Below are 25,918 nucleotides of genomic sequence, written 5' to 3' on the forward strand. Positions count from 1 at the left end.
ACCATTGCTTCCAATCTCAAGCACATTATGAATTGAGTTTAGCTTTGTTTGACATGATATAAGTATGAACATAAAAATAATGGTTTTTTTGTGGTTTAGTACATCATGTTGTTTAATGAATGTATCTATAAGTTTATGCTAAGGTAGAATTGATAGTAACAAGTTTTGATAACTAGTTTAAGTGTTACCAGAACCCAAGTCTGAGGTCATTCGACTTTAGGCTCCCAGGTTCCTCTGCTTTCAGGTTTGGGATAAATGATATGGGCATTTGGTAAGTCAAGATTATTTTAAAATATATTATGCATTAAAAGGTTTTTTATTAGAAATATGGCATATAATCATGTTTCAAACAAAGATGTGTTTGTGAGCTTTCGAAACCTTATGAATATGATTTAAGCGTATTAATGTTATTACTCATTTCATGAACATAATGTTTTAAGAAAATAGTTGAAAGGCTATTGTTATGAAATATTATGTAAAAGTATGCATTTCAATATGATGTGTAAGTATGAAATGTTTTCGGGTTATGTCCTCTAATATGATCTGAAATCAGCCAATAGGGAGTTAAATATTGGTTTTCTATGAAAAATATTATTTGATTGGCCATTAAAAGTGATGAGAATACTATTGTACTTGCCCTTATTGGGAATGACCAACTTGTGGAGGATGTCAACCAACCTCGTGGTTGATGATCTGAGCACATCGAAAGAGGTGTGATATGTTATGATATGATCCCAGGAATTCATGGCATTATGAGGAATGCTAGATGTCTGGCAAAATGTGCTGAGAGCCTCCCAAATCGTTACAGGCTTATCAAATATGAACTAACCAATATGTTATTTATGAACATCTATGTTATTTTATGATCATGAGAGAATGATTATGTTGAAATGCATTACAAGCATAATGATAAGTTATAAACTCTCATGAAAAGAAGTTTATATTGTTCTTTAAAAATAAAAGTTTTTGAAGTTCTATTATTCTTTAAAGATAATGCTTCTGATGAAATGTTTTACTGTTCTTTAGAAAGTTTATGTTAAAAAGGTATTAGATATTTGTTCTTTATAAAAGGTTAAGTTTTGTGACCATAAAAGTTATAATCTTTTATAAGAAGTTCACGAAGAAAAGTTATGCTATTCTTCAAAGATGATGTCTCTGATTTAAGTCAAAGTTATAAATGATCTGATTTCAGTAATTTATGAAATGGTCAAAGCTTTGGGACCATAAAAGAAATGGTTATTTTGTAATATGAACTTTTTTATATAATAGAGAACTAGAGATACACAGCCAATGCCTGCCATTCACAAGAAGCCTCCAACCAAATTAATTAACAATCCAATTGAGAAGCAAATAAAGTAACAACATAACAACAAAGATATAGGGGGCAAAAATGTGCTGCTACAACGAGCAAATTGATTGCATCACTCCCCACGTCCATTAGAGGAAAGCCGCTCAGTAAAGAAAACATCACTAGAGATTTACAGCTCTATATTAACAAACTTAACAACCCAAGCAGGACGTTTCTAATTTCCACTAATAAAATTATACTACTGCAGGCATTACAAAATCTGCAAATGAGCAGATGTGCATATGTATCAGAGCTCCTCTAACTCATAGCTCACAGCTGAGTTGAGACGGTGATACCAAATAGAGAAGGAACTAGGCTCCATATGGCGAAAACCAAACCTCCAACAAGGAAGAAACTGAGCAACACAAACAACTGCCCAACAAAATCCACACCATATTAAACAATGGTTTTCATCAGCACAGTCCCCTGGATAAATTCAATTACCAGAAGATGCCAACACATTATACTCTTTAAGACGCCTCTGAAATTGAGCCAACTGGGTCTGCAATTGAAAAATTCCTGCAGCCTTCTGTGAAAGGATGGCATTCAATTTGGAGATATATTCATCCAATTGATTGCCTGGCTGATCAGCTTCAACCAGCAGATTCATCTCCTGCACAAATAAACTACCAATCATACCAAATATAAACATAGGAAACATGAAAAATTAGTAGATATGCTTAAAAAGAGATTGCAGTGACCTCTCTGACAATGTCTATTGTCTCTTCCACTTGTCTCCGGTGAGCAGTTACAAGATTTTCCTCCTCCTGCCATCAGGCACATCAGGATTTCACTTCCCAATTAAAATCAAAATCAAAATCATATACCTACACTCTAATTACCTTAAGTAGGGCATTAAGATCATCATCAGAATGAGAGTTGTTAGCAGCAATGTCAGACATATCCCTCCTTTTAATCTGAAAGTCAATCTTCCTCTTATCCTCCAAAGTTGATTTTTGGTAGGTCTCTACCTTTTTATTATTCATCCTTGATGGTTTCTCTTTATCATAGTTATGCTCAGAGTAATCAAAATCATCTTCATCCATGTCATTTTGACCACCTCTATGACCTTTGTGATAATCTAAATATACAGCTGCAGGCAAACTTCCCTCTATCCTCCCACTTGGAACACGATCCACATTAAATGGTGGGGAGGGTTCTTTTTCAATATGTTTGGACCAGCCAAACTTGTTCTTGTCATTGGAAACATAAGTTATATTATCCTCAAAGGTTGATTCATCTGGTAAAGCTGACAAGGGCAATGCAGTTGAGTCTCTCAGGTTTGAAGATGAAGACAAGGGATCCCTTTTTGAAATGTTCCCTTTCGACAAACTCTTCACTCTAGAATATAAATATCCATTAGAACATATAAATAATAATAAGAGCCACTTGCCCACTTCCATTTTTGGACAAAAACAATGTACCTGTCAGCATATCTTAGTGTGTTGAGAGTGTGTTCACATGATCCTGAGCTTGGTGAAATGCATGATATCATAACAGTGCGTGAGTCACCAACAAACGAATCTCTAAGAACTTCTGTCAACTTACTCCCTCTGAAAGGAATGTGACCCTGGTCATTGTCAAGAGCTCTAATGCATTCTTTCAAAGCAAGTAAGCTTTTATTGATTTCAGCACCTTCCATTCTGCAACAATTTTAAAAAAAAAAGAAAAAAACAAACAAAGATTACATGTCTAGGTACCTCACTGCAACTCAAGCTTTACTAACAGTGGCAGTTACAGATTCACAAACTAAATACAATGAAAACAAATGTCAATAATCCAGTCCAAATTCTGGCAGGGAATATCTCCTACCTATAACTCCTTAACCATGACTATCTGAAGCAGTGTTACTGCTTTGAAGTACCATATCATAAGCATGCTGAGATGTCCATATAATAAATCCCTACCTTGTCTGTTTATCATTGTCGGTAGTATCTGCACCACGTTCACTTCCAGCAAGATCTATAAAAGATAGCTTGCCTACAAGTCGAGAAGGCTTTGACTCAGTCCCATTGGCTGACCTCTTGATACAAAGCTGAAGTATAGCATGTGATCTTGAAGATTCCTCATTTGCACCAGTAGTACCAGTACTTCTTGTAGCATTTCCTTTCTCAATGAACTCCTTGATCGTCTCAACATTTGATACCCTGTATTCTTGCAAACCTACAATGCAGACCTGCTGTTTCCCATCCTCCCTCATGCAAAGCTTTCTGCAAAATGTAGAAATCATTCAGGAAAAATGAAGTGAAGAACCTGAACCTGAACACATGTTTCTGTTGTGTAGGATGAAAAACTTACTTCCGATCATTGAGCAGGTCAAAAAGTTTCCCTCCATATATTTCAAAGAAACTGACAAATAATTGAAAACCTTGGTTCCAGTAGGTGTGATGCATTAAGCTTAAAATATCTTGGGTCGCTTTGAGGGGTAATGGTTGCATTGTGTAAGTCTTTCCGCTCCCTGAACAAGCAAATATGATCAACTTAAGCTGATGCAAGATAAAATGGAAGAAGAATAACAATCGGGAAACAGAACCAAGTCAATCCACAATAATATGAAAAAGAAAAGGTTATCTTTATTTGTTCAAAACATCTAGTATGTCCCATTCACAAGGAAAGACATAACAAGACATTAATTTCCCATGCTGTCAAACCTTTTGCAAAGAAATCTTTATAAATGCATTTATACGGCTAAATGTGGAGAGATTATTTTCTGTTTGTAAATATCAAACAGTAAGCATCTCATATGAATATATGATCTACATATACTTTTTTTAATTAAGAATACCTAAACCACTTGCCTGTTTGCCCATATGCAAAGCAGGTTGCTTTAGTTCGATGGAAAATTAGTGGAACTATTGGCTCCACAGTCTCTGAGTATACCTACGGTAGAAATAAAAGAACTAGTGAAACTAGCTGAGTGATTATTGTAACATAAGCCAAGTCTTGTCATTTACTCACTTTATCATTTGAAACATCTTCATTCAGCACAGCATCAAAAACAAATTCATGTTTCTCAACATATTCTGTTAAGTCAACCTGCAGAAAGTGGTAAATTAGACTTTGGTAGAAATCAGGTCAAAGAGCCCATTCATCAGATATAGAATTTCAGCTCCAGGATATAGGATTGAGTTGCAATAGTTTAAGGTTTGGACAATGAGTCCAACTGGCAGATACTGCCACAATTAGAGTAGAAAACTTTAATAATCATTTCTTTCTACTTTAGGCATTCAAGACTCTCCCACTTTCAGTTCCAATTTCAGATATAGACATTGAGTTAAAAACAACAAATCCATGTCATTTGCTCATATATATATATATATATATATATATATTATATAAGGCAGAAATCATGCCACCATATCTCCTTTCTACTTAGGCATTCAAAACATTCCTCACAATTAAGTTCTAACTTCTAAACACAAGTTCAGCTATCTTAAACTTTCACGGTATTAACTAATATAAGTTCATTAGTCTCCACAAAACATCACCACAGTCCCACCAGGAATTCAATAAAAGGGGTAAAGGTAGCTGTGCAGGTAAGTATGAACAGGGGCTTAGACAATCATACGACCAAATAAGAATAGACAAGGAAAAAAATCCCATCTAGATATTGACCTCACCACAGATGCCTACGCAGAAAGAGACTCAGCATTAGGTACTCACTTTGAGTTTTGTTTCATGAACTGTGAGAGCATTGGAAGTTGGTTCTATGGTAATAATATCTTCCTCTTTCTTTGCTATTTCCTTCTTATTTAGTGGTCTCTTGCGCACCTGCAGTGAAAATTATCGCTAGCATTATTATCACAAGAAAGTAGGCAGCTAAACATAGCACAAATGCATGGTCTACTTCTATGCAGTAGTCCTCTAATATACACCTTCATTTTGAAGTTTCTGTAGAAAATACACAGCTGACAACAACCTTGACTAATCTAGATGGTATTGCAAATTGTCCAAGGAATCAAAACTACCATTCACCACACAGTAAAGAGTAACAGAAGCATTCTGATTGACAGTATCAAATAGACATACCACAACTTTGATCTTAGCAACATTATTGGCTCTTTCTTTATCTGCTGAGAAACTTTTGAGAAGATTATTGTCAGGCAACCCTCGGGATCTGTTTATAAGCTTGTTGGTGGAAAGAAACGGCTCGGAGTCATCAAAACTTCTGTTGTGAAGAGGTTGATGAAGTTGCGATCCACCATATAGGCTTGGGACCGGCATCTAGATATGGGATACATAAAAACATCACTTAAAAGTTTTATTCAAACTTAGGTCCAACAAATTTGTCATAAATTTACCCACAAAACACATATTTATTAACCAAAAACAAAAAAATTGTTAAATCAGGGATGGGGGATTTATGGTGTTGTTATGATTGATGGGTCATCTAATCACCCACATCATGATCATCTTTCCAATAAAAACACATGAAAATCCAACTGTCTACAGGAAAATTAAGCCATGCAATGACCAGCCCCTAAAAAAGGCCAGTATCATTGCCATTGAACTCTGTAAACAATAATAAAGAAGAATTTGCATCAAGGCAAGTATAAATGTATAAGTCCAGCCTAATCTGGAAAATGGAACCTGGAAAATATCAAAGCAAAACCCTGTCACTGTTTCAAGTGATTATAGAGCTGTTATCTCCATAAATTTCTATGCTCAGTATTACAAAGCAAAGAACTGCAGCAGTGAAGATACAAGCATATCAGTGAAGGTTGATATTTAAGAAAAGTCGCTTTATATCAGTTTATCAATATGACAGGTCATACAGCAAGACCAGGCACTAACCTCACTGTCATTTAGTTTCTCTAGTAAAACTCCATCAATACTGCAAGTCACGTGTGAAGGCCAATAAGTTAATGCATGATTAGTTGCTTTAGTGGAGTTAAGAGATAGTTATTCCAAATATGCTGAACATCTTAGCCATTAGGATTAGTTTTGATTTCAGTTAGTTTCAGTAATGCTTTGTTCTAATATATAGGAACAAAGCTCACTTGTACAGATTAATCAAGAAGGATAATAAATCATTTTCCTCTTGCTTAAGTTGTTAGCAAGCTCTTAGTCCGTCTCTTAATATGGTATCAGAGGATTAATAAGATTGTGCTTCAATTATCATGCTTCAAGTTCTTCCTGCTCTGGGTCTTTTGCTACTTCAATCTCCCAAGATCCCTCTATCCCCTACTTCCTTCACCATGGAGATAACCCTGGTACTCCACTTGTGCCTCAACCAATCATAGGTGATAATCACCATACTTGGAGTAGTCTATGATGATGGCTCTCACGCCTAGGAATATAAGTAGACTATGTCAATGGGTCTATTTTGCCCCTCATCATACATGTCTGTGCCTTTGTTCAATGTGTGGACTAGGTGCAACCCATGGTTCTCACGTGGCTCTTGAACTCTCTGCCTAAGGAGATTTCTGCCAGTCATATGCATCAATACAACTAGCAATGTATGGCTGAATCTCAAAGAGAGATATTTACAGAGCAATGAACCAAGAATCTTTCAGCTTCAGAAGGAGATCGCATCACTCAACCAAGAAACCCTTTTACTCAGTGCCTATTACACGTCTGAAGTGTCTCTGGGATGAGCTGATGAATTATCGCCCACATCCTAAAGGTTCAGTTGGGGGCACTAAGCAGTTTGGTTGAGTACCAACACAAGTAGCCATGTGCTTTCTGTTGGGACAGAATTAAGCACTTTCCAACTTTTGAGAGCAAATTTTGCTTAGGAATACTTTGTCATCCATCAAGAGGGTTTTATTGTTGTACAAGAGGAAAGACAGATAGAGATTGGGTCAAGTTCCATTCCCATGCCTACTATTGAGCCCACAGCTCTTATGTCCAAGTCTGATCATGCTAAGTAAGATTCTAGATCAGCAGGCAAACCTTACAAATAGAGATCAATTTGCACCCACTGTGGGTTTGCAGGGCATGTAATTGACAAAATTTGCAAGCAACATGGACATCCTCCAAGATATTGAGCCAAAGGGAAGGGACCAATAGCAAACCCAAGTGTCTGTTTCCATGCCCCAATCTTTCTCTGGTTCAGATGAAATTTCCAACCTGCCTTTGTCTCAAGCCCAATGTCAACAATTATTGGCTTTCATCAAATCACAAGTCTCTATAAACCAAGTGGATTCCAATCCCCAAGCAGCAAATGTGATTTCTCAGCCTCACACCAATCAACAAATAGCAAATGTGACGCTTCATGTCTCAGTCCATTCCAACTCTATCAGGTAGTTTTTTTTTCTTTGTCAATTCTACCATCTGTTGATCTCAAACGCTCTTATCTTTTCTTCAAGAAGAATCAGCCAATCAATTTTCTCCATTCATGATTGGATCATAGATAATGGGGCCACAGACTATGTGGTCCATTCAGTATCATGTTTCATTTCTGCCACAGCAATCACTCGTACTCCTGTTCAATTGCCTAATGAGGACTTGGGTTGACTTCAATGAGATTCAAATCAGATGCTAACACATTACTGCAATCATTCTTCATCATGATTGAAACCTAATTTAACTCTAAGATTAAGTGCATAAGAACAGATAATGCCCTTCTATGACAGAATTTTTTGCATCTAGATCCACCAATTAAGCTAAGTTGACACTCCACAACAAAATCCAATTGTGGAGAGACATTATCACATACTGAATGTGGCAAGGGGTCTTAGGTTTCAATCCAACTTACCATTGAAATTTTGGGGAGATTGTGTTCTTACTGCAGCCTACCTTATCAATAGGTCACCATCTCCAATTCTATTTAATAAATCTCCCTATGAGTGTCTCTTTAAGGTTTTCCCATCCTATTTCTCATTTAAAGGTCTTTGGCTGCTTGTGTTATGCCTCTACACCTGTGCATCACAGAACAAAGTTTGATCCTAGAAACAAGGCTATAAGCTTCTTGATTTCTTTACCAAAACTAGTTTTGTGTCTAGAGGTGTTTTTTTTATGAGAATGTGTTTCCATTTAATTCCTTAGCTTCTAACCTGCATCACTCACTGTCCACTTCTTCTCAATCAATCCCTTCATCCAATGATACTATTCTTGACTAATACTGTCAACTAGCTTCCTCAACAGACATCCCACTTCATTCATCTTCTACTCTTGCTACTCCTCCCTAAGGTAAGCCCCATGACCTCGAGCACTCCATTTCTTATTCTAAGTTGTCCACTGCACATTGGAGGGATGCTGTGGCAGCTACAGCTCTAGAGGCTCATAATACTTGGACTGTTACCACATTAACCGCTAGAAAGAAACTAACTCATTAGTTGTAAATGGGTCTACAAAATCAAGCAAGGCTGGTAGCCAAAGGCTACACTCAAAAAGTGGGTTTTGACTGCTACAGACATTTCCTCGTGTGGCTAAGCTTGTTACAGTTCGGTGTCTTCTTGCTCTAGCTGCTGTCCACGATTGGCACTTGATCCAATCAGATATGAATAATGTTTTTTTTTTTGCATGGGAACTGTTAGATATATTATGGCCCAAGTGGCCCAAATCTATTGTAGGCCCATGTACATGTAGAACAAGCATATTAACCTTAGGTGAGTCTATGGTTAGCCTACAGTTAGTCATATATTCTCTAGTATATAAACCTTACATTGGGTTTATTGTAACACAAGTGCTTAATATAATATGTAGAGGGCTTTCTCACTATGGATCAAGGCCGTTAGGCCAAACCAACATAAATCTTTCAATCATCACACACGATCATACAACAACTTTCACAGGGGCTTAGATGAGGAGGTGTACATGAAGTTACTACCTGAATTTGCTAGTGACAGGGAGTCTAAAGTCTGTCTGCAGGTTGAACAAATCTCTCTATGGTCTAAGTATTTACCATCTTTGAAGCTTCTTTTATTGGTAGCTTTGGGTTATGGTAACAACTATGATCATAATCGATTACAAGCATCTAAGCACATGCGTTGCGACTTGCAAGTGCTTAAAGGCTCTTCTATTTTTTTGGGTAAATGTTAATAATTTGTATCTATTATAAAAAAGAAATTTTTAAAAAAAAAAATGCTAAATTTTAGGGAATAAAAAATGAATGTGAAGGAAAAAAATTCAAGAATTCTCTTTTTGAATTCAAAATGAAATTTGTTATTTGACATTTATCACAAATTACTTTTCATTAATGAGAAGGGTATTTTTGAACCATATAAAAGTCTAATTAAAAGATGAGAATCCTATCTTTTATATATATATATATATATATATAGATTTCACAAACTTTGATCTTAGCATTTTAATTATATCCACCAACGTACGGTGGAGATTAATACGCTTGAAAATAAATAATTATGATCACAATGTGTACCACATACCCTATATACTAACCAATTCGTGAAAACACAACGAGCAAAGCAATTCAATTATACAAGCGACTCTTTTTATCACATACATTTTGCAAAAAAAAAATAGACTTACATGATAAAATTGTAAACAGAATGTGAAAAAAAGTGAGAGCAAACCTCAGGCAATAGCTCGGTATCGAAGCTATGTAGATCGAGCAAGCCGGGGCTGAACTCACTGGTGGGTGAGACTTGATCTTCACCATTCCTTCTCAAGCTCATGGACCTCGAACCCAGAGGCGTCGGAGGGTCCGCAATGTTCCTGCTCATTCTCGACCCCTGAACTCCACCTCCATAGAACCCGAAATCCTGCACATTAATATATATATATATAGTAAAACGACTTCGTACTCCAAGCATTTCCTTGTAGTACCAGTAGTCACACTCTGCGATTATAATTAACAAAATAGAAAATAGAAAAAGCATTTTTACCTGAGAAAGACTTGTCGAGGATTGGAGCCACTTAGAGGAAGCGTCGATTAAGTGATCGGAGTACTGACGCTGGTGGTGCGACGACGAATTAGATCGCGACATCTGTCTCCCAACCACATTCATCTTCTCGATCTAACTGTTACCGTTTTGTTGAGTTTTGAGTAGCTGAAGAAGCTTATGATATAGAGTTGGTGGTTGTTAGAACTTGGAAGATATTTTTTGAAACTTTTTTCTTTTCTTTTCTTTTTTTTTCTTTTTTTTTTTTATCTGTTTGAAGTTTGAACGAACAGTACTGTGTCAGTGTGATAGAGGAAATTATTTTTTTTGAAACTTTGAAAAGAAAGACCGGGTACTGGAGCCACGTAGGAGTAAAAGGAAGGGGCGCGTGTGTTGTACTTGTTATTGGAGGAGGGAGATACGAGTGGCGCGGTCCATGTGTGTTACTTTTTTTAAAAAAAAATATGGGATAGAATGATTTGACGTTACAGTTTTATGCGGTTTGAAACGGGATTGCTGAACCATGCTCTTCGGAGTGGCGCGTGTTGCAATCGTGAATGACTTTTTTTTAGCTTTTTACCCCGTGCTCCCTCTGAAGTGGTCAAGTAGGCTATCGTGTTTTTCTGGTTTGATTAAAGTGTACACTGTACAGTGTACTGTACTCACTCAAATTGTCTCTCAGGCTTTGTTATTGGTCCTCAAGTCGTCGCCGAGTACGTGGCCCGCTTCAATGAAACACGACCTGTGATTGTTTATGCTATCTGGGATCCACAACCCACAGCCCACATCCTACATCCTACATCATGATTCGCCTCAAGACTCACTTGAGATTTGACAGCTTCTAGACTTGTTGTTAGAGCTTGGTATGCATTTAAAATGCGTTTTCACATTACTTTTTAATCTACCGTTTTGATATTATTTTGAACAATAATACATAGGGTAGGACTTACCGTAGATGTTATTTTTTAAATTTCTTTCTTAAGATTATGTAATATAGATTTTTTCTCATAGAATAGAAGTGTATTTTTTAGTTAAGCAGCCATATGACTAAATCTTAAGATGAGGACTTAAGAAACAACACTTAAAGTATTGTACCTAAGTTTTATTCATACTTAAAATATGCTACCAAACAGACCCCTAGCATATGTTGTTGTAAACAAAGGCTATTTTAAAATATCAAAAATTTATTTTCTATATTTTAACCAGGAACAGACCTAGTAGGGGCCTAGGCCCTTGCCCCCTTCCTAGCCCAAAAAATAAAAAATATTTAGGTATATATAATACCCAAAGCCCAGCCCAGCCCACCCTTCCTAGCCCCCCCAACCCAAGCCTGACCGGCCCCCCCTAGTCAGCACCACCTAGATCTAGAGCCCAACCAAATTTAAACAAACTTTAAAAACCCATTATCCCTTAACCTACAAACCAATTCAAATTAAATAATAATAATAATAATAGAGAGAGAGAGAGAGAGAGAGAGAGAGAGAGAGAGAGAGAGAGGTGTGTTAGGCAAATTCAGCGCCTTCAAGAGCTTAATCTGTCTAACCCACCACCGTCTTTCTACCACTGCAGCCTCCACCTCCATCCCAAAATCCCGATTTGCCCTTTCAAGTATTTTTTTTTCTCTCTCCTTAAACTTCAAAACCTAGCATAACATTGATATGATTTTTCTATCCATACTCCATAGGCCATACCCTTATAATGTTGCTGAATATGTGATTGTGTTGTTTTTTTGTTTTGTTTTTTTTTTCCTTGGCTGAGGATGATTGTGAATTGAATTTGAATTTGTGATTGTGTTTGAGACTTGGAGTCTCTGTCTGTCTCAAAGATAATTTTTTGTTGTAACTGATGAGTGGGAGTGTCTGAGTTGAGAAAGTGAGATGTGAGTTGGATTTAGATATAGTTATAATAAAACTATATATAAATCATTTGGTACTTTGATTCTTTGACTGTTTGTTGTTTGTTGGCAAAGGGGCAATATTAGGGAATAAGCAACAAACATAGATGAAAAAATAAAAGGTTATTGCATTATAAATTAGTGGTGGGGGTAAGGCCATGAGTAACACACAGAAAAGTGACAAAAAGACGATATAAAAAGACAAAAAGAAATACAAAATATAATAAATATGTGACACAAATTCATCAAAATAAAATTGTCACTTGCAGACATTGGTAAGTGGTAACACATAATACTATAACTAATTTTTATAAATTATATTATTTTATAATTGAAAATTGTAAATCTATTAATTAAGAAACAATGATTTTGTTATTTGTCTTGGTTGATAGTTTGTTAATACTATTTATAGATGCTTATTTGAATTTTTTGTATTATATTTTTTGCTTATCTCCAGCCTTCTCTAGCTTGAAATTCTGGGTCCATCCCTAATTTTAACACACCACTTTACCGCTCCATTTGTTTTGACGTAAAATATTTTCTCATTTTACCATGTTTGTTTTGCAGTAAAATATTTAGTCAAAAGTAAAATATTTCAATCAACTAAATCAACTAGATAAATTTATGTAAAATATTTTACATTTGTTCTCACCTCGATACTCTCTCTCCCTAATATGTTAATCCCTTTCACGCTCTCTCCCTTCTCATTCTCAAGTTCTCCCCCCCCCCCCCCCCCCCCAAAACCAGAGCCACCAAGTTACCTTCAGGTTCGTCAGCGCCACTCGTCTTCAGCGACTCTCATCGCCTACTCCACCTCTGCCATCGTCGACTCTACACCTCCACCTATCGATTCTTGGTTCGATCACCTCAAATCCACAGATTCTTTTTTTGGTCCGACTATACACCGGTTCTAACTCCACCGATTCTTTTATCCTCCATCTTACCGGATCTACCTCCACCTTCATCAACTCACCCATTAGCTCTCAGATCTAGGTTTTTTACCACTGCATGGGTTTATTGATTTGGGCTTTTTGGCTAGTTTATGGTTTTGGTGGGTGGCTAGGTTTTTGAGTTGCGGTGGGTGGCTGGGTTTTTGGGTGGTTGGTATGGTTTATGGGTTCATTAATGGCTGAGTTGTTGGGTGGCCTTAATGGAAGGCTCAGGATGGGTAAAAGATTTTCAGATAGAGGAGTTCCACAGTATAAAGCGGTCTTTTTCTAAAAGGCAGAATAATCCATTGGCACAACCAATTAACTTAAATTGATGGACAGAACAGCTCCTTAGTGAGAGGTCAAATTGTTCGAATGAATCATTGGTATAGTCAAATGCTTTGTAGTGCTCTATATGGGGTGTACAATCGCAGTGACTAACAATAAATTTATTGGGTGTGCCTGAAAGTGAATGGGTGAGTTGGAAATTGATCAAGGAAGAGCTTGTGTGGATCTGATGGTGGTTTGGGTGGTTGGTGGAGTGGCAATGAGTTGGTTTTTGCCAGATCAGGTGGTGGTTGTGAGATTGTAAAATTCTTTCATTTTGTTGAAATATATTCTCTTTTTTTATGCATACCAAATACTGTAAAATGAAAATATTTTCAATAAAATATTTTGCATGTAAAATATTTTACCTTTGCAAACATTTTACGTTGAAAAAATACATCATACATTAGATATTTTATTAAGTTACTTGATTTAATTTTTTTTTTCTTATTTTTTTTCTTTATTATTATTTCTCAACTGTCATATTTTCAAATAATCGTCCTTTTCTAAAGGTCAAATTTTCAAAATTTTGAATTTTCTTAACAAGCATTTTTTAAATTAAAAAATATATATATTCCAATGGTTATACTTCTGGAAATCCATTTTTTGTGACAATCATATTTTTTTATTTTTTTCCCTTAATGATCACAAGGGTTTTTTTGAAGAGTATGATAGATGCAATGGAAACTCATATCCATTTTAATTGAACTAAACTATAAATCCATTAAAAACTATATACATAAAATGCAAACTAAACTTTGAACTTGTCAAAACTCATATCAAAAGCATAAAACATATTTATAGATGCAATCTAAATATCAACTTACCAAGTAGAAGTTGTTTCAATTGAACTAAACAACCAATGTAGCCCATAAAAAAATTACATACATAACTCATATCCAATAACATTAACTCACATAGAAAACCCATCAAATTCGACAACCATTAAGCTTGCCACTTCCTTTGATTACAAATGGTATTTAATCTTAACACAACAACACAACCAATGAGTTTTAATGGTAGCTTCAAAAAGAAGAGGAAACAAATAAACCAAACCAAAAGTTTTCACAACACTCCTTGTAATTGCCATAAATGTTCAACGAGGTCCATTTGGATTTCAAAATGAATTTCTTGGTCCCTAATGCATTGATAAACATGAATGAACTTCATAAATTCATTTGTATGCTCGCATGACATTGGTGTACATGGAATCTCATTGATTTGTTTATAATCTAAGTCCACCACTTCAGCTTAATTTTGCTCATCTAAAATAATCATGTTATGGAGAAGTATGCATACCTTCATAATGTCTTGTAGTATTTCACTATAGAAAAACCATGTAGGTCCACGTACAATTACAAATCATGCTTAAAGTACTCCAAATGCATACTCTACATCCTTTCTATATGCCTCCTGGACTTTTGCAAATAATATTCTATTTTGTCTTAGTGGAGCTAGAATTTTTTTTACAAATATTGACTACTTTGGATATATGCCATTAGTAGGGTAGTATCACATTGTGTAGTCATTACCATTGATTTAGTAATTAACTATAGGGGCACGTCCTTATGCGAGCTTAGAAGAATATATGAGACTGCTACAATACATTAATTTCATTATTTGACCTAGGTAACCCAAAAAATAGTGTCATATTCAAAGATCATATGAAATCATTGCTTTCAAAATAATAGTTAGCTCATGAGTATGACCACGATACATCCTTCTCCATGCAACTGAACAATTTTTCCATTTCTAATGCATACAATCAATACTTCCTAACATGCCTGGAAATCTACGGCTTTGGCCATTGGTTAACAATCTAGCGATATCTTCATTGTTTGGTGACCTCAAGTATTCCTCTAAGAAAATGTCAAATACTGCTGCAACAAATTTTTTTAGACTCATCATTGTAGTGTTTTCTCCTATTCTCACATATTCATCCATAAAATCAACTTTTACTCCATAAGCAAGTATCCTAAGTGCAGTGATCATCTTTTGAAAGGAAGATAGACCAAGCGCATTATTTCTTTTTTGGTAAAGTAAGGTTTATGAGCTTCTACCTTAAATAGAATTTGGAGAAAAAGAGAACGTCTCATTCGATATCTCCTTTGAAATAGATTGGGAGGATATATTGGTGATTCAACAAAGTAGTCGTGATAAAGCCTTTTATGGCTTGCCAAATGATTATGTTCGATATACTGACGACACTTACATTGTGATGTCGAACCCGTGAGAAGTTGTATGATTATCTCATCTTCATCTGAGTCATCATTAAGCAATTCACAAAAAAAATAAAAAATAAATAAATAATAGCGACCCATGGAGATAAACTAGAAGAAAACATTGGAAAGCATTTATCATTATAGATGCAAGAAACATAATATGAAATGAAATTGCTAATTTTAAAAGAAGATTTGATCATTATGTATAAAATATAAAATTTTCTTTAAATAAATGCATGGCCTAACTAGAGATAATTAATTGTACCTTAAATTATTCAGGAAGACGAGTAAGTATATATACTCAAGAAGAGACAAACAACCTAGAAGCAAAGATGTTTCTTGCAATGAAATGTTCCTTATGTACAAAGGCTATTATTATCTAACAAAAATGCCCTTTCAAAATTATAGGCAACACAAATTCTATAGTAATATGAAATCAAGCACAGAAAATACACAAGACATTTTATATAAAGCTAAAATGTTACGATTACTTAGGTGGCAGTGGCATAATAGAATATACAACGAAATTACATAATAAGAGTCAAGATCGTTTGCTAAGATCACAAAATACATATCAAGGCCTAAAATAAGCTACTATCAAAAAATGTCACAAAATACAAATCAAGACCTAAAATAAGCTACTACCAAAATAAGGTTGAAACAAGACATTGCCAACATTATCTCAACCCAACGAACTACTTAAACTTTGTTTTGCAAGGATTTACTTTTGGAGTGTATCATATAAACGTCTTTGTGGTTTGTTCATAACACCTGTGTCTAGCATCATAATTCTTTCGTTCTTTTTCAACTCTTGCAAGCAAACCTTTTTTCGCTTTGATATGCACTTTCTCTTTTTCATGTATACATGATTCTTCAAGAATTTTCAATTTCTTTTTCAAATATTTTGCTGAAAAATCTTTCTCATCATCTTTTCTTTTTCAATTAGCCTTTTCAACTTTTCTACTTATTGGCCTCTCGAAATCCATAATTGTCATCTACCCTCCCCCCTTGATCTATTAAATCTAGAATTTGAGGTATTTCTTTTCTTGGATTTTCACTAGGCGTAGTATGTACCCACTTGGGAAAATCCTTCAACAATAGCCAACAATGTTCATATTGAAAATGGTCACTGTGAATTTCTTTAAACAATTCCTTTGCTTTCTCAATCTAAATATATATATATATATATAACATAATTAGTTTTTTTTAAACAATTCATTTGTGCTATCAATCTTAAAAAAATTAAAGATCTCACAAAATTTATACCTTCATTTGCTCAATGGTTCCACTTTCATTCTTTGCTTCAATTTTAGCTAAGGACCCACAAAATTTAGTTATTTCCCTATTAATCACCCCCACTGGCTTGTTAGGGATGAAATATTACGTGTAAAATCAATATTATGGTCCTTGAAGTATTTTGCAACATTGCCATAAAATGTTGTTCTATGTTGCTCATTACTTTGCATAAGATTGGCACTAGTATTGAGCCATACTACTATAAGCAGCTTGTCTTCCTCAAGACTAAAGTTGATACCATGTTTTGTTGTTGTCTTAGAAGTGACAACTTCAAAATTTAATGAAGAATCTTTGACTAACATGAGACTATTTTCAGATACACCCAAAAGTTGTTCCTCAAAATTAATATTCCCTCGTAAGATATCAGTGTACAATGAAATGTCTCCTTTTGAGTCCACGCTCTAAATAGATATATAGATAAAAACAATTTAGACAGTCCAAAGAGAGCCCAAAAAAAAAAAAAAAAATCAAATGCATATATGAATGCACAAAAAATTGGAAATAAATTCTAAATGCAAAAGATATATCATTCTAAATGCTAGAATTAGATCTTTGGTATAGATTGTTTTATTCTCATGATTAAATTCCTAAATGTAAAACCATTTGTGAGAGATATGGTTTTATTCTATATGCTAGAATTTATGAGAAAAATAGATTATCATTCTAAATGGTGGATAAGAATTTAGAATCCGTAGTGTCTCACAATTTGCATCCAAGTAATTATTCTGTGATACAAAAGAATTGGAAAAAAAATGACACAACACATATGAACTAAGAAGGTAGAGTAGAAGTAGAAATCGAAATACTAAGAGAATCATGAAGAAGATAGAGAACTTACCTGTATGCAGTAGTAGTAGAACAAATTGGCAAAACCAAGCAAAACTGAGATTGAATCGGCAATACCTTGAGAGAATCGACGACGTCGAAATACAAACCCAATTAGCTTAGATGCTAAGATGAAACTCTAACGCTTTGCTTTGAGATGACCCAAACTGAACCATAAATAGTTTTGATTATGAGATTAGAATAGAGAGAGAGAGAGAGAGAGAGAGAGAGAGAGAGAGAGAGAGAGAGAGAGAGAGAGAGAGAGAGAGAGAGAGGAAAAAAGAAGAAGAAGAAAGATAGTGAAGGAGATTTTATAGATCAATGATGCTGGAATTAGTGAGATAGTAAAGAGAAAATTGGTCAAAAGGTGGCTCATGAAAGGAAAGAGGAGAAAATAAGAGAGTCTGTGAGAGTAAAAGGCTGAAGTGAACATGTGGTTGATATGAAGAAAAGATGAGATGTTTTGTTTGAGAAGAAAGAGAAAGATGAATAAAAAATTAATAAAAAAGAAATGACATTCCTTTCGGTACCATTCCAAACGTAGCATCCTATTGTAGCAAATGCTAAAACTATTTGGTATTTGACACACCTCATGATGACATTTTTTTTTTTTTTTTTTGTTTGGTATGCCAAATGCTAAAACTTTAGCAATTGGCACACCAGATGCTAGTACTTTTATGGGTAGAGCCCACATGCTATTTTTTTCAAATTAATATACACTATACACAAGTCACAATTTACTTATTAACTAGTTTGGGTTGCACGTGCAAGATTTGTTCTAGCCATTATAAAAATTAATAGTTAAGGTTAGATTAAGAATTCATTAATAACACAAATTAAAAATATAATCATTTGAGTGTTAAAATGCATAGAAATTGCACCATTAAATAAGACATTAATTTGACTATATAAGAAAGAAGCACAAAAATTATAATAGGACACATAATACATCACAAGAGATATTGAGATGAAACTAAAATTGAAGATAAATTGTGCTACATTAGGTGGAATTATGTAAGTACCATGTAAAGTAATAAATTTTCATTATATAATTAGGGTAAATTAGTATTGTAAAACTAATCCTTAAAATGAAATGAGATAAAGTAACAAAAATGAAGTACAATTATTTCCTGTTAGCCGGTTAAAGCATTTACATCTGGATGGCTAAAAAATATTCATTTTACTATCTAAAAACCTACTTTATCTATTTAAAAAAAAAAACCATTTTACAACTTATACTACATCATATTTCTTATTTTTCACGTCACAACCAATATTAGTCATTTATTTATTATTTCTTTCTCTCTTCCTCTCTATCTTCTTTTTCCCCCCCTCTTTATCTACTACCAACAACTGGTCATCCTCTCCTTTCCTTTCCCCTCCATAGCAGCCAAACCCATACCACAATCAACAAGCAATCTCAAACCCAAAATCAACACAGCAAAATCCCAACAAATTCATACCAAAATCACTCAAAACCAACCAAAAAATCACAATAAACCATCACTACGACACGGCTACGCCACCACAACAAACCTAGTAACCACCTACAACTTAAACTCAGTCACCGCTGAAACACCAAAACCAATCACTATATAACACCCAAATTAAATAGCCACTATCCACTGAAACACTCAATCCAAACAATTACTAACCACCGAAACACACAACCAACACCACCCTTGAAACACCAAACCACCGCCACCACCATTGGAACACCGAATTGAAACATAAAACCCAAACAAACAACCGCCAACTCACGCCACCAAAACCTAGATTGCAAATCGCAACCAACCTAATTGCCACCTAAACTCGGCCAATCACGACCACTGAACCCTCTACCTCCCAAATCACATCCCATTAACCTCCATCACCAATCCACCACCACAAAATCGAGAGAGAGAGAGAGAGAGAGAGAGAGAGAGAGAGAGAGAGAGAATAAAATAATATTATTTTAGTTTTACATACATGCCCCAGTAATTTCTATATATACAAACTTATTGTTCATAGATGCTAAAATGTTTTAGCAATAACAACTTAGGTAAACTAGGTTTTAGGCTTGTGTGAATCTAAAATAGCAATTTGGGGGTTTTACACCCCTTAATGCTAACGTTCTAATGCTCTTAATATTTATCACAATATATCAATTCAACTTGCACTTTGCACATTCCCTTTCAAGAGGCATTAAAATATACCATTCGATAACTTTGGAATCAAAATGCTAAAAATGTTATAAAGGGACACTAGTATCAATTTAACTTCATATGCATTCTGTATATGTCTGAAACTAAACTTTCAGTAGGAACCTTCACTTACAAGGTAACACTCAATTATTTCATATCAACTCATTTTCCTATATTAATTAATCTCAAGACCCATAATTAGACATAAAATTCTAGTCACAGTTAAGTTCATGCTTTCAACAATGCCTTAATTACTCAAAGATGAAACTTTTGGTAACATATATAACAATTGGTGGTACCTTAAAAGTTCCATAGCAACTTTCCAAAGCTAAATTACCCTCCTTTAAAAGTTCATGATTTTTTAGTGGAGATTGTGGTATGTCTTTGTGTTAGAATTTATTTTCTCTTTCTTATGTGTGTGAAAGTTTGTTTCTTAAAAAAAAAAAATAAAATAAGTTTTGAATTATCCCAAAAACACCAGACATGTGTTATGTTAATAATACATCACAACTACCATCACCAAGTTGAGATGGCCGAGTTGGTCTAAGGCGCCAGATTAAGGTTCTGGTCCGAAAGGGCGTGGGTTCAAATCCCACTCTCAACAAAAATCATTTTTCATTTTTTAACTTTGCCACTGTCTTGCGGAGCCCACCCTTTTCGACGACATCAGATGATCTCCACCGTCAACGTTTAATCCAAAATATTTTCTAGATCAGTAATCACTGTATCCTCCTAGATAAGACTTATAAATCCAACGGTGCACATTCATCCCAATTCCACCTCCCGCTCTTTTTTGGACAAATTTCAAACCCAGAGAAAAAAAGAAAAACGAAAAACCCATCAGCAAGTTTTACACCAAAATTAGCGCAAGATGGCTCAGGCAGCGAGGCTCGACCTCCGAATGCAAAAGGAACTCAGGCTCCTCCTCACCGACCCCCCTCCCGGCGCGTCGTTCCCACTTCTCTCCTCCTCTTCTTCTCCCTCCTTGTCCGCCATCGATGCCCGTAAGTCCCTATTGGGCTATCTTGTATACTATTTTCCATTTCTTAAATCTTTAATTTTTTTACTTACTTTCTCTATTTTGGGTTTTATTTTGTGGTGGTGGTGGTGGGTTGGTGTTTTTAGAGATTGAAGGTCCTGAAGGGACTGTATACGCCAAAGGGATGTTTCACATTAAGATTCAAATAACAGAAAGGTTTTGTCAAATTATACTTAAAACGTGGTTTCTAATTGCTTTGTTCAATTGGGTATTTTTTTTTAGTGACAATTGTGGATTTCTATTTGTTTTTTTTTGGAGTTGCAGGTACCCATTTCAGCCTCCAAGTGTGACGTTTGTGACACCTATCTACCACCCTAATATCGACAACGGAGGCCGAATTTGCCTTGACATTCTTAATCTTCCCCCCAAGGTGAGTTTTCTAATTGCATGTTAAAATTTGTGCAAATTGACTGTTACTTATTAGGATTACGCAGAGTAGATTTATGCTAAGTGATGTCTAAATTTTAGTACTTAAAATTTGTATACATACCAAATTAGTCATTCTGTAGTCTTGTGGTTATAATTCTTGCTTACATGGCAAAAAAAAAAAAAAAAAAACCGTGCAATGTTGTTCCTAATGGACATTCCTTGCTAGTTTCTCAGATTTGTGAACGTAGATTGGGTTTGAAAACGTTTGATGTTTGTGATTTAGTGTTACAAATGTCTATATTCTGCATTAGTTAGTTGTGGGAAAAATGTGAGGCGCTGTAGAATGTTTCAATGAGTTAAAGTTGTTTTAAGTTTCTGAAGTTGCTTGCATTTATGTTTTGGTTTTGGTTATAGATGGGTTCTACTTTTGTCATTTAGATTTAAGTAGTTGATGACTCTATTTAGGAAGCTTCTAGTCGGTCATCTGAATATGTCAATGGCTGTCCTTATTCAATGTGATAGCTTTTGAGTTCTTTCAGCCGTTGCCTAGTAATGCATTACTAGGCAAACGACTGAATCATAAATCCAAAGATTGAGGATTAGTTTGTAGCTTTATATCTAAATTCTAAATATTTGATCAATTTGTCTTGCAGTCACCTTTTAGTAAAAACCAATCTATATGATCTGTATCTTTCATATTTTCTGAATAACACTCCAAGAGTTAATGTTCAGGCGGTCAATCTCATAATTCTCAAAGACGACCTTAGCTCAATAGTTGAACTAACTATTGTTGACAAACTGATTGACAACTGTAATTGCTTGGGAGTAATTTTTTTTATTTTTATTTGGTTGGTCACCAGCAAGATGTGTTTTGTGCCATATCCAATAGTCTAATTCATTGAAATGTTTAATGGGCAAAATACTGTTGAGATGTTGTGATTTATTGGTCTTCACTGTAATCCAAGCAGGGGGCATGGCAACCATCATTAAACATTTCAACTGTGCTTACAAGCATAGGGTTGCTACTGAGTGAACCCAATCCTGATGATGGCTTAATGTGTGAAGCAGTAAGTTTCTTTTCACATAAATGTTTGGAGAACTAGTACTGGCTAATGAGGTCTCCTTGTTTTTATTTATGTTCGAATAAACGTGCAGAGTAGGGAGTACAAATATAACAGACAAGCCTTTGACCAAAAAGCTCGATCCATGACTGAGAAATATGCCAAGGTTGGAGTCAGTGGGAATGCTTGTAGCAGTCAAAGCATACCAACTAACTCAAATACAAGCATGGTACTAGTATACAATTGGTTAAATTCAGTCAAAGCTTTCTCTTTCCCCTCATTCCCCCAAGTTGAAGCGCCTTTTCATTTGTAAATTTCTTATTCCAGATGGAAGTAAAAACAGCTGGAATGGAGTCAAGACATGAAGTAAATGAGTACGGTGTAAGCCAGAAGAAGTTATGTGGGACTAGGTGGAAGCTGTCACTGGAGTCCTCAGGTTCTACCCTGAAAAGGGATGGTGATGGGAAACTGAATGAGGTGCCTAATGACCACACGGTACCTTCTAATTACAAGGACCAGAGGGAACTAGAAGGAACCAGAAAAGGGCCAATAGACATGAATGATGAGTACAATCAGGATCAGGATAAGCTATGTGAAACCAGGCAGAAATTATCACTGGAAACCTTTGGTCAATTCCAGAACAGAGATGGCCATGACAAAGAGAATTTGGTACTAAATCGCTGTCCATCACCTAACCCTCAGAAGCCTTTTGTGGCTTCTTCAGGGTCATCAATGACGAAGGTTGGAAACCATTATGATCATGAAGAGCAAGGTAGTAAATCAATAAATGACAGCATCAACATGAGATCAAAGAAGCTGACTGTTGGCAAAAAGCAGCCACAGGGAATAACTTCAGACACCTGCCAGATAAGAGATGGTTGTAATGAAGAAATGATTGTGATCCCTCAACCATCACCCTCTGAGTTCCATTCATATGCGTCTCATGAGACCTTGCCACTTCCAATGGCTGCTAAACATATTGAACTGCCTCATAAGGGTTTTATCGATGGAATGGGAAATGGCTACAATGGTATAAATTCTAAGAAGCTCTGTTCTGTTGGCAAGAAGCTTTCAATGGGGTTCAGGGGCTTATCTCAGATTCAAGAAAAGGATAACAAGGAAAATGTGGTTCCAGTTCACCAGACACCACTTCCACATCCCAAAAGCCCTTCTCTGAGTTCATCTATGCCCTCAATGGTATCAAAGGTAGGGAAGCATTTTGAAAGCGGATCAGAGATTAGTGGCCTAAATGTGAGTTACAAGAATTGTGGGATTGGTCGAAAGCTGTCACTTGGTCCCCTCACTCAATTACAGGGGAGCAATGATGATAACAGGCAGTTGCTGTCACTCTCCCAGAAACTCTCTGAAGATCCATCCAAGGACCTGCCCTTGCAACAGGATTGCAGGTGTGATAACAAGCAGAAGTTGAATCACGATCACAATGTGAAGATTGATGAGGGGACCAAGCAACAGAATACAGAAGACAAATCACCAGTTTCTGAATCGGTAATTGTTCTGGATAGTGAAGATAGTGAGGATGAAGGGTATGTATCTTTGAGGAAATCATTGTTAGCACGAAAGCGGATAGGGAAGCGGAAAGCTAGAGTTTGAAAATTGTCACAGTTTCAAACTTTCAAGTGAGCTGACAGGGATGAACTTTTTTTAATTTACTCTATGCTCGTGATTCAATGTAGTATGGTGGTTTATAACATAAGAAATTTCTTTTTGCCTTAACAGGGAGTATACTATTGGAACAATACAATCAACTTCTCAAATTACAATGCTCAAACAAATCTAAAAGAGAAGACCAAGAAAGCGATTTATTATTATGTTGTGGGAGCCCTAGTAGCTCTTCTTAGGGGACACATCAAGGAAGCCTTTCTTTGATCACTTAAATCCCCTATTTATTATGTGAGTGCTAACTGCTAAGGAAGCTATGGAGAGAACTAAAGTTGGAATGTTACTTCATGCTTAGATTCTGCTTTAGCCTCCCCCCTAACACTTCTTTTGAAATGAAAACAAGAAAAGAAAAAGAAAGTCAATTAACCCTAAACCAGCAAAGTCGTTGTATGAGACATAGTTTGTGATGGTACTCGCATGCAGTTTGTAGCTTGTGTCTTGCAAGCATTTCTCTCCGAGCTATGCAAAGTCGTGCACTAGGCATATTACTCTAAAAAAAAAAATTATGAGACACATTAGGTACATTGCTTAATTTAAGATTATCTCATTAATTTGGATGGAGCTGGCTTTGTTTAACGTTCGTATAATTCTGACCAATTATTATTATTATTTTGCTGAGAATTTTGAACAATTATAGTTTGAGAGAGCAAAATGGTGCATCCTAAATGTGGTCTTTGCTGAGGATAGAAAATATTGATAAAAATGAAAAGATAGAAAATGTTGGGGGATAGAAAATATTTTTATTTTGATTAAAGGCGTTCGCTCTTGATAATAGTTCTTTATTATCAGACCAAGATACTAGTTGGTTTGGTGTAGGTGGGGATTAAACCTTAGATTCTTTGTTTAACCGTTAGAGATTTTACTAATTGAGCTAACTGGAATCTACAATTATTATGTCCTTATTATAAGTAGACTGCTAGAAAAGTGGGGGTAATTTTTATTATGTCTCTATTAGAGCATTCACATTAGTGGATATAAAATAGAAAAATGTGTCAAATTTACACATTTTTGCACAAAAACTACCCACATGAGTGGGTGTATAAATGTGTATATTTACGTGTTTACTTTAGTGACGGTGTATATTTATACTATTATTGTAGCTGTCTATCCTATGATTTTAATCTTTTTTTCTCTCACTTGTCACTCTCATCATACTCTCTCTACCCACCACCACCACCAACACAACCCATTACAATGCTTGATAATCCAAACACAAAATCTACCCAAAATCAACGCAAAATCAAACCAAAATCAACTAAAACCATAAAAAAAAAATAAAAATAAAAAAAAAAACTCATCCAAAACCCAACTCAAAATCAACTCCAAACCAAACCCAACAAAAAATTCAAATCAACTTAAAAAAGCACCTCGTACAAATACGTTGGAGCTACTGCCATTCCTATTGATATGGCCTCGCCCTTGTGTGTGAGTGTGTGTGGGTTTGAGATGAGATAGAGGTAGAGAGCTAGGAGGAGCAGGAGTTGTGAGTTGAGAGAGACCCATTTGAGATGAGAGAGAGATATATTATTGAAAATAATAATAGAAAAGAAAAATAATTATTTAAATAAAATAGAGTGTATAATAGATGATCTAATGTATGTGTAAAATAGAAAAAGTAGATTATTATGTTAAAATCGATAAAAAGAAATTGTGCAAACTAATGCAAATACTCTTAGTATTGCTCTGATAAGCATCCAAAAATGACGTTGTTTCAACATTTGAGTGGTTTTTTTTTTTTTTTTTTTTTATTTATTTATAATATTTAAGCAATACTGTATTGCTTAAATATTTAGAAAATCACTCAAAGACTGTTTTTGGGTGCTTAATGGAGTAGTACTAACGAAGACTAATGAGAGGTTTTAATTGAATAAATTTGAAATTAGATAATTCAATTATATGAAAGTAAAGTTAGCGTCTTAAAGTGAATTTTGACTAAATTTAGAGGATGCAATTTGT

At 35.2% G+C, this 25,918-nt stretch overlaps 2 protein-coding genes and 1 non-coding gene across 5 annotated transcripts; 2 read left to right on the forward strand and 1 right to left on the reverse strand.

Annotated features, from left to right (window-relative positions):
* Nucleotides 1-1,300: 1,300 nt before the first annotated feature.
* LOC126715240 (kinesin-like protein KIN-13B) lies at nucleotides 1,301-10,400 on the reverse strand. 2 transcript variants are annotated; one of them, XM_050415751.1, is made up of 12 exons: nucleotides 10,141-10,400; nucleotides 9,829-10,017; nucleotides 5,378-5,572; nucleotides 5,012-5,119; nucleotides 4,307-4,384; nucleotides 4,147-4,228; nucleotides 3,647-3,806; nucleotides 3,256-3,558; nucleotides 2,773-2,991; nucleotides 2,191-2,689; nucleotides 2,050-2,115; nucleotides 1,301-1,961 (listed from the first exon to the last, which is right to left on the reverse strand). In XM_050415751.1, the coding sequence occupies exons 1-12, from the start codon at nucleotides 10,261-10,263 to the stop codon at nucleotides 1,785-1,787; spliced, it is 2,199 nt and encodes a 732-aa protein (XP_050271708.1). In that variant the 5' UTR covers nucleotides 10,264-10,400; the 3' UTR covers nucleotides 1,301-1,784. The 2 variants fall into 2 exon arrangements, with proteins under 2 accessions (XP_050271708.1, XP_050271705.1); XM_050415748.1 differs by having other exon boundaries at nucleotides 3,647-3,802; nucleotides 4,143-4,228; nucleotides 10,141-10,399.
* Nucleotides 10,401-20,336: 9,936 nt separating this feature from the next.
* TRNAL-AAG (transfer RNA leucine (anticodon AAG)) lies at nucleotides 20,337-20,417 on the forward strand. Its single transcript has one exon. It is a non-coding gene; the product is annotated as a tRNA-Leu (tRNA).
* A 180-nt stretch (nucleotides 20,418-20,597) lies between these two features.
* LOC126715241 (uncharacterized) lies at nucleotides 20,598-24,453 on the forward strand. Of its 2 annotated transcripts, XM_050415753.1 has the most exons (7): nucleotides 20,598-20,817; nucleotides 20,939-21,008; nucleotides 21,117-21,222; nucleotides 22,190-22,288; nucleotides 22,377-22,511; nucleotides 22,610-23,919; nucleotides 24,020-24,453. In XM_050415753.1, exons 1-6 carry the CDS (start codon nucleotides 20,685-20,687, stop codon nucleotides 23,891-23,893), a joined length of 1,827 nt encoding a protein of 608 aa, XP_050271710.1. In that variant the 5' UTR covers nucleotides 20,598-20,684; the 3' UTR covers nucleotides 23,894-23,919; nucleotides 24,020-24,453. The 2 variants fall into 2 exon arrangements, with proteins under 2 accessions (XP_050271710.1, XP_050271709.1); XM_050415752.1 differs by lacking the exon at nucleotides 24,020-24,453 and having other exon boundaries at nucleotides 22,610-24,016.
* Nucleotides 24,454-25,918: the final 1,465 nt, after the last annotated feature.

This window comes from Quercus robur, chromosome 2 (assembly GCF_932294415.1).
Source record: "Quercus robur chromosome 2, dhQueRobu3.1, whole genome shotgun sequence".
Lineage (NCBI taxonomy): Eukaryota > Viridiplantae > Streptophyta > Magnoliopsida > Fagales > Fagaceae > Quercus > Quercus robur.

Excerpts from the sequence above, each read along its gene's own strand:
- LOC126715240 (XM_050415751.1), bottom strand. The coding sequence starts at position 10,263 with ATGAATGTGGTTGGGAGACAGATGTCGCGATCTAATTCGTCGTCGCAC. Across the intron at positions 10,018-10,140 it reads CCTCGACAAGTCTTTCTCAG|GATTTCGGGTTCTATGGAGG; the intron begins GTAAAAATGCTT and ends ATTAATGTGCAG. Across the intron at positions 2,116-2,190 it reads ATCTTAATGCCCTACTTAAG|GAGGAGGAAAATCTTGTAAC; the intron begins GTAATTAGAGTG and ends GCCTGATGGCAG.
- LOC126715241 (XM_050415753.1), top strand. The coding sequence starts at position 20,685 with ATGGCTCAGGCAGCGAGGCTCGACCTCCGAATGCAAAAGGAACTCAGG. Across the intron at positions 21,009-21,116 it reads AAGATTCAAATAACAGAAAG|GTACCCATTTCAGCCTCCAA; the intron begins GTTTTGTCAAAT and ends TTGGAGTTGCAG. Across the intron at positions 22,289-22,376 it reads ATGGCTTAATGTGTGAAGCA|AGTAGGGAGTACAAATATAA; the intron begins GTAAGTTTCTTT and ends ATAAACGTGCAG.